The following is an 8,182-nucleotide window of genomic DNA, read 5'->3' on the forward strand; positions in this document are numbered from 1 at the left end:
CTTATCTGCCATTTCTCTATTCCTTTTTATGAAACTATTTTTATATCTTCTGCTGTTTACATTTGTATTCTATTCTTCCTTCTCAGTTTCTTGGTCCAACTTTTATGTATTCCAAATCTTCCCAGTCCTCAGATTTGTCACCATTTCTGGCCATTTATAAGGCAATTCTTTTTACTTTCTTTGCCAGTCAGAGTTGATTATCTTTTTTGAGTTTCTGGATCTTGAAGGAATGTATAGTTGCTGTAAGCATTTGTGCAGAGGCCAGGTATAAAAGGTTAAATATTTATAAAATCTAGTAACGAAGCGCACCAGAACAAAGTGCTTGCTGTGCAAAATTAAAATGAGACAGCCTGCTGCTATCAAGGTGTGTAGTGTTTCCTGTGGGGCAATTTGAGTAAGTCCATTAGCAGCTAGGTCACCTGGGGGAGAAACCTGTGATGGCTAAATTAGATGAGAGGGAATGCATGTGAATTACAGAGAGCAGTTGTGCTTCTGAATACTAAAAACAGATCTGAACTATGGTTAAGCATTTTTCTGACATTGCAGTGCATGTTATTCGTGTGATATTGAGAGTTAACTTTAAATTACCATTGGCATGTCATTTGAGTGCTTATTAAAAAGTTCAGTTCTCAAGCTGTTGCTGTTGCAGAGAGCCATTTTCTGCTAATCTTGACTGAACAGTATCAGATTCAGTTTCTTTTTGTCTTCTCAAGTCACTTAAGATGGAAATACTGAAGCAGAGGTATGGTGGTGACAATGTGAGCTCTGTGAATTCATTCTCTGCTCAAATTGTTCAGCATCAGTTGCTCTTGCTGTGGAAGTCTGATGCTTTCTCTCTCTCCCCCGTCCCCCCCCATCCCCCCCATCCATCCATCTACTTTGTGGAATTTACAGGAGGCAGTGAGTAAGTTCAGAGTGGTCTTGTTTGGTCTTTTTCACCCCTCTCTCTGAATGAGATTATGTTATTTGTATTTAAAATAATATTCTGTCAGTGATGGTGATGCTACTTGACAATAATTTCTTTCTTCAAAGGTATCCAAGGGAAAGAAACCAATTAATGGAACTTCCAGAAGATTACAGTTGTGTTCTGAATCAGGGTTCTCAGTACAAGTGAGTCCATTAATCAACTTTGCGCCTCAATTTTACCATTTAATACACTACTTTTTTATAGTTCTTGCACTGCAAAAAGTGGAAGAGCTTGTAGACCCACGTTTTGATTTTGAAAATATAGCTTAACAATTGACATTCAGGTTGGATGGAAAACTCTTCTGAGCTGGCATTTAGAAACGTTTAAACACTGTTGGTTGTTTTCACATTACATCTCTTTCTATTAAGCTCCTGCTCTTGTTGCTGTGCTGTGAGCTAAGAGAGCCAGGGCTGCGTGGCTTTGCATGAAAGTGACACTACTTCACAGAATAGATCTCTTTTCTAAGCCAAGAGCTAGAGCTTGGTGCATAATGTACACTGATCGGCAGCGCCACAGTGGTTCTATACTAACTGTGAGCAGATTTGCTTTCTCGTACCCATGTCGCTGAAGAGGAGGCAGCTTACCCTGACGTCAAGGAACTCTTGTGGCCAGAAGTGCGAACATGACCCTATACTGCAACCATTCTTGAGTTGGATGTTAGCTTCAAATACTGTCAGACAGTAATACCTGTCATTGCTGGATAGCTGCTCAAGCAATCAGGTAATTACTTGGATTTTTTTTAAAAAAAAAGTTATTCGTGGGATGTAGCCATTACAGTCTAGGCTGGTATTTATTGCCCAGAGGGCAGTTAGGGTGAACCAGAGCCAAGACTGCTGAGAGTCCAGTCTCACGTGGGCCAGACCAGGTAAGGACAGCTGATTTCCTTCATTAAAGGACGTCAGTGAAACACAGTTTTTATGACAATTGATGTAGTTTGATGGTCACCATTAGGACAATTTTTTTATTCCAGACTTCCAACGTATTCAGGCTTCATCAACTGTCATGATGAGATTTAAATCCACATCCCCACAATATTAGCCTAGAGTTCCAGATTAATAATCCAGTGACATCACTGTCTCCCCTATGATCTTCATTATAGCACAGAATGAGTCTATTAAACTTGTTAAGCGAATGCTTGCTCTTGAATGACAGTCAATTAATTAGTTCCTCTCCCTCACTCTTTCCCTGTAACTCTACATGTGTTCCTGTTCAACTCCAGTTCTGTTTGAAAGCTGCTACTGAGTCTACTTCCACCACTTTTTCAGCCAATGCATTCCCGATTACAACAATTTGCTTTACAATAAGATTCTTGCGTGTCCCCACCCCATTTCTTTATTTACTGCTGTTAGGTCACTAACGTTCTTGCCAGTGGAAATGTGATACTGAATATTGAGGGGAGGGTGATGTGTTATTGGTGGGACATTTACAGAGCCAGAATTTTGAGCAGATTTCTACAATATCTATAACAGGTGCTCGAGATCCTCTGATGATGAGACCAAGAATTTAGCGCTCTGCATGTTCTGTGGAGCCATGCTGTGTTCACAGTGTCGATGCTGCCGGGAGGAAATAAACGGAGAGGAAGTTGGAGCCTGTGCAGCTCATGCCATAAACTGTGGATCTGGTTTGGGCATGTTCCTCAGGTATCTTACCATACACACTGAGCGGTGACTAGTTTCACACCTACTTCTACAGCATAGAGATAGCATAGAATCACATAGAACAGAAGCAGACCATTTGGCTCTTTGTGTCTGTGCTCTCAAATTATATCCACTTGACTACTGTTTTTCCATAATGCTGCAAATATTCCTTTTCAAGCATATGCCCAGTTCCCTTCAATAGCTATTGAGTCTGTCCTTTCAGACAGGTCATCGTTTTCTTGATCAAAATATTTAATTTTGCTTCTCCGCGAGTAAGATCAGCCTAATCTGATACAAAATGATTGGTAAACTTAACATAAAATTGCAGAGTATCAATTCCACAGTGAATGTGTAATGGACCATTGCTTCAAATATAGGGACAACAAGGTGCAGGGCTGGATGAACACAGCAGGCCAAGCAGCATCATAGGAGCAGAAAGGCTGATGTTTCGGGCCTAGACCCTTCATCAGAAAAGGGGGAGGGGAAGGGGGTTCTGAAGTAAATAGGGAGAGAGGGGGAGGCGGATAGAACATGGATAGAGGAGAGGATAGGTGGAGAGGAAACAAACAGGTCAAAGAGGCGGGGATGGGGCCAGTACAGGTGAGTGTAGGTGGGGAGTTAGGGAGCGGATAGGTCAGTCCAGGGAGGACGGACAGGTCAAGGGGGCGGGATGAGGTTAGTAGGTAGGAGATGGGGGTGGGGCTTGAGGTGGGAGGAGGGGATAGGTGGGAGGAAGGACAGGTTAGGGAGGCGGGGACGAGCTGGGCTGGTTTTGGGATGCGGTAGGGGGAGGGGAGATTTTGAAGCTTGTGAAATCCACATTGATACCGTTGGGCCGCAGGGTTCCCAAGCGGAATATGAGTTGGTGTTCCTGCAACCTTCGGGTGGCATCGTTGTGGCAGTGCAGGAGGCCCAGGATGGACATGTCATCTGAGGAATGGGAGGGGTAGTTGAAATGGTTTGCGACTGGGAGGTGCAGTTGTTTATCGCGAACCGAGCGTAGGTGTTCTGCAAAGCGGTCCCCGAGCCTCCGCTTGGTTTCCCCGATGTAGAGGAAGCCACACCGGATACAGCGGATGCAGTATACCACATTGGCAGATGTGCAGGTGAACATCTGCTTGATGTGAAAAGTCTTCTTGGGGCCTGGGATGGGGGCGAGGGAGGAGGTATGGGGGCAGGTGTAGCACTTCCTGCGGTTGCAGGGAGAAGTGCCGGGTGTGGTGGAGCTGGAGGGGAGTGCGGAGCACGGAGCGGACAAGGGAGTCACAGAGAGTGGTCCCTCCGGAAAGCAGATAAGGGTGGGGAGGGAAAGATGTCTTTGGTGGTGGGGTCGGATTGCAGATGGCGGAAGTGTCGGAGGATGATGCGTTGGATCCGGAGGTTGGTGGGGTGGTACGTGAGGACGAGGGGGATTCTTTTTTGGTTCTTATTGCGTGGACGGGATGTGAGGGATGAGTTGCGGGAGACGTGGGAGACACGGTTGAGGGCGTTCTCGACCACTGAGGGGGGGAAGTTACGGTCCTTGAAATAATTGTTTCCAGAAGCTTCCCCACCATCTAAGATAAATTGCCTGGTCTGTAATTGCTGGGATTATCATTACAAGCTTTCTTCAACCAGGCTGTTATGTTGCAGTCCTCTAGTTTTCTGGCATCTCTCCCAAATCTGAGACTGAAACATTGTGGGCAGTGTCTCTGCAATTTCTGTCCTCCCTTCCTTCAAAATCCTTTGCATCTCATCCAGTCTCTGTGCCTTGTCAAGTTTAGGTGCCAGTAGTGTATCCAGGACTTTTTCCTTGTTGATTTTGAACCCTTCTAGTGAGTATTTCCACAGATGCAAAGTATTCATTTAACACCTCATTCATCCCCCCGCTTCCATTTGCCAACCCTGTGTTGGTGAAGAGTCACCTTGGATCGCTTCTGGTTGGATTACGTTGCCCCATACTGAATGCATTGGCAGACATCTGCATTTGACATGGTTAGGCCCACACAGCAGCATTGAGTTACAATTGGTCAGTCAGCAGCTGTAGCAACTGGACCCCAGCAAGAATCCAATACCTGTGATAGATTTGACAAGAAAGGAGAGTATAAAATGTAGCTACTCATCTAAATGTTTCTTATCGTTTGTTCCACCAGGATACGGGAATGTCAAGTGCTACTGCTGGCAGGGAAAAATAGAGGATGTTTCATACCTGCTCCCTACCTGGATGATTATGGGGAGACTGATCAGTTGCTTAAGTATGACTTTCAAAATAGTTTATCCTTATCTACTAATGAATATGAGTTGTGTAGCTATGTAATATCTTTTTCTCGCAGTAGTGAATGTGGACTGAGCACATTATAATAGATTAAGTGTAATCTAAGATTAGCACCTCTATAAATGCTAGGAAAAGCATTAAGATCTCTAAATCTGAATGACTGACACCAAACACAAATAAAGTGATGGATTAGGGAAGGGCAGAAAAGACTGTTGTTCCTCAATTAATATATTGTTGGATTGCTACACATTCATCACCTTTTTCTTTTCCCCCATGGTGCCTCCACAGTCACTTATTGTTGGATCTCAGCCAAGCTCTTCCTTTTCACTTACACTATCTACATCAGTAACCATGAAGTGCTGCAAAAAAATCCTTTTTTAAAAATTGAGCAACTTGAGAAATTAAAGCCTACATATTTTGAAACTTTGTACTTTTTTCCTAAAGGAGAGGTAACCCCTTGCATCTGTGCACTGAGCGATACAAGAAACTCGAGCGTCTGTGGCAGCAGCATCGCATTCTGGAGGAGATCACAAGAAACCAGGACACAAATCAAATAGTCTTCGGTTCTGAGTGGCAGCAATTCTGAATACAGTAGCTGACCCACCATGCTCGACAGCAGAAACACCACTAACCTGCTGTTAGGATAACGTCAAAGGCTAGCCTCTGAGCTGATTAAATTGATGTGGACTGCTTTTAATCTACTGTCTATAATCCAGTTTCAGCATTCGGATCTTATCCACAGGGAAGCCAACTTCTATGGTAGCTTCTGGCCTTTTTTGTACAGCCTGTCCTTTGGGACAAAATCTACTAGGGTGCTGTAGACTTTCATAGGGACTGGGGAGGGTCATTGGTGTTGATTTGTCAGTGAGGAAGAGACCTGATCGTGCGGGGGAAATATTAGAAATTTGAAAATATTAACGTCATTCCTCCTTTACCCCTCTCCTCTATGCAAGCTACTTTCTTTGTTGCGTACTACACCACAGGGGAAGGCATGTCACTGTTGTCATGACTATTTCAATGTGAAGAGCATTTGAAGTAGTGAGAAGCCAGAACCACCAACTGTGATATTAGTACCTCTCTTCTATCTAATGCTCCATCCTGTTTACAATAAAGGCGTAAAATAAATTTACAATACACAGCTATCTTCAGAGCACATTTGGTACCTGGGTAAACATGTAGTTTGATCACTCAAGGAGTTGAGATTCACATTTATATCCTTATAAAATTCTGCACTGACAGGAACATTTTGATCAATTGAATGAATTTTGAGGAGTAAGCAGCACTTTGCAGTTAGAACTGTATCCAGTTTTGCTGAAATTCTCTCTGAAAATCAATTTTGTTTATAATGCAGAAGATACCCCCCCCCAAACACTTCTCGGTAAGGGTTAATTCAGCTTCAGAGTTAGTGCTGACAATGTTTGGAAAAATTGAGGAGGGCCTGATGAAGCAGGGGAGCTTGTTATCCTCTGTTAAAATTCAGCAAGATTAAACCATTGTAACCTGAGAGAGGATGGTAGTATTTGCATTTAACAAGTGTTTAAGGTTCTGACCAGTTGCAGAAAGGTTCATATTGTAAAAATCTATTAGATGCCCAGGTGTGATATGCATGCCTGTCCAATTTCATACAACACTATTATGAAAGTGATGCCCATTTGTATTGTGAAAGCGATGTTGGATTTAGGAGAGCTCTTAGCCACTCGTCACCTTTTGAAGACAACAGATTCTGCATTTCTTCCTTCTCTATCTGAAGCAGGCTGTGATACCACTTCTGGCAATAACTGAAATTTCAACAGATATAAAGATAATTACAAAGGAAAATTATACCAAATGCTGTGTTTTCCTTTTTATTTTGGAGAGGGAGTATATTAAATAACATTACCAGATGATAATTACACTGTTTGTTTTTAAATCACATTATTAGGTTGCTGGCAGTTCATCACTGCTGTTGCTTGATGTTTCACAACAGTTAGCATGATGCCTGGAGTTAGGTTTCTAGACTACGTTTCAAATTTTAAAGGACTACTAGAAGATCCTTGAATCTGAAGACCTATATTGTAGTGTTCTAAAAGAGCTGGCTGCAAGCATAGTGGATGCATTGGTTGTGATTTTCCAGAATTTTCTAGATTTCAAACCATTTCTGCAGTTTGGAAGTTGGCGAACATAATACTGATGGAACTCCAGAAAGGAGTAAGAGGGAACTTCAGTCAAGTCATTTGTCAGGAAAACACTGTTCATATTATTGCTATTATTAAAGAAGCCTTAATAATCACTTAGAAAATCAAAGCATGATGAGACAGTCAGCATAGCTTTATCGTCAGGAAATCATACTTGACAAATTTATTAGAGTTTTTGGCTAAGAAGGGTAGATAAAGGTAAGCCAATTGATGTAGTATTCTGAATTTACAAGAGCTATTCAATAAAGTCCCATGATAAGGACTGACGGAGTTGGGACAAATGAGGCATTTTAAAAATGGCAAATTGCAATTAGTAGAGTGCCACAAGGATTAATGCCTCAGCTATTCATAATATGTATTGATTACTATTGGTTTCTTTGTCTAAATTATGTATCCAGGTTTCCTGCTGCAAGCTGAGGAGCACACAAAGGTATCTAGACTGATTAATTGATTGGGCAGCAAGATGGTTGACAGACTGTCATGTGGAGGTGTCTAAGGTAACAAGAATACAAAAGCAAAATTCTTTTTAAAGCCATGAGACTTTTAAATGTTTGCATTCAGAGAGACCAGACCTGGCTACTTTTGAACAAGGAGCACAAGCTAGTGTGAAGAGAAAATACAGCAAGGAATTACAGAGGTAACCTGCAATATCCCTGAGCACTATGTTGCATTGTGAAGACTGTCAGTCAAGTGGGCTCTTTCCTGGGCACTGTTTTATAATTGGTTGAGTGAAGTTGCACAGGAGCTACATGGATCAGATCCTACAAGAGTTGAGTATTTCTCTCCCTTTCTGGTTTGCTTGCTGCTGTCCATAGTAATCCAGGCAAACATTTGTAATTACCTGAGGATAATGTTGTCAGGGTGAACATATAATGAGCTGTGGTTTGCAAACGTCAGTGTTTCCGGTCACTAGTCATTACCCAGTGGAAGTGATCTAAAATCCTTTTGTTAATCCGGTTGTTTCAGTAATCCTCGAAGCAATAAAATATTGTATAAGGAAACATGTAGTCCTTTTTTTAAAAAGGAAGCATTGTTGTTGAATTCAGAGGTGGTGGAGACTGTATATGTTGACACTGCTTTTGTTAATAGCTCAGGCCACGTTGATATTGTGTTCAATAAAGTAATCTCTTCACCTCAAAGTGAACGTAAA

At 42.2% G+C, this 8,182-nt stretch overlaps 1 protein-coding gene across 1 annotated transcript in view; it reads left to right on the top strand.

Annotated features, from left to right (window-relative positions):
- ubr1 (ubiquitin protein ligase E3 component n-recognin 1) overlaps positions 1 to 8,182 on the top strand; it is a 154,472-nt gene extending 146,290 nt beyond the window's left edge. Inside the window, exons 38-41 of the mRNA XM_048600485.1 lie at positions 1,033 to 1,110; positions 2,437 to 2,607; positions 4,737 to 4,838; positions 5,303 to 8,182. Coding sequence (XP_048456442.1) covers positions 1,033 to 1,110; positions 2,437 to 2,607; positions 4,737 to 4,838; positions 5,303 to 5,444 — 493 coding nt within the window. The 3' untranslated portion in view covers positions 5,445 to 8,182. The remainder of the gene's footprint in view (positions 1 to 1,032; positions 1,111 to 2,436; positions 2,608 to 4,736; positions 4,839 to 5,302) is intronic.

The sequence above is a fragment of the Rhincodon typus genome, chromosome 8, assembly GCF_021869965.1.
Source record: "Rhincodon typus isolate 14 chromosome 8, sRhiTyp1.1, whole genome shotgun sequence".
In the NCBI taxonomy this organism is placed as follows: Eukaryota; Metazoa; Chordata; class Chondrichthyes; order Orectolobiformes; family Rhincodontidae; genus Rhincodon; species Rhincodon typus.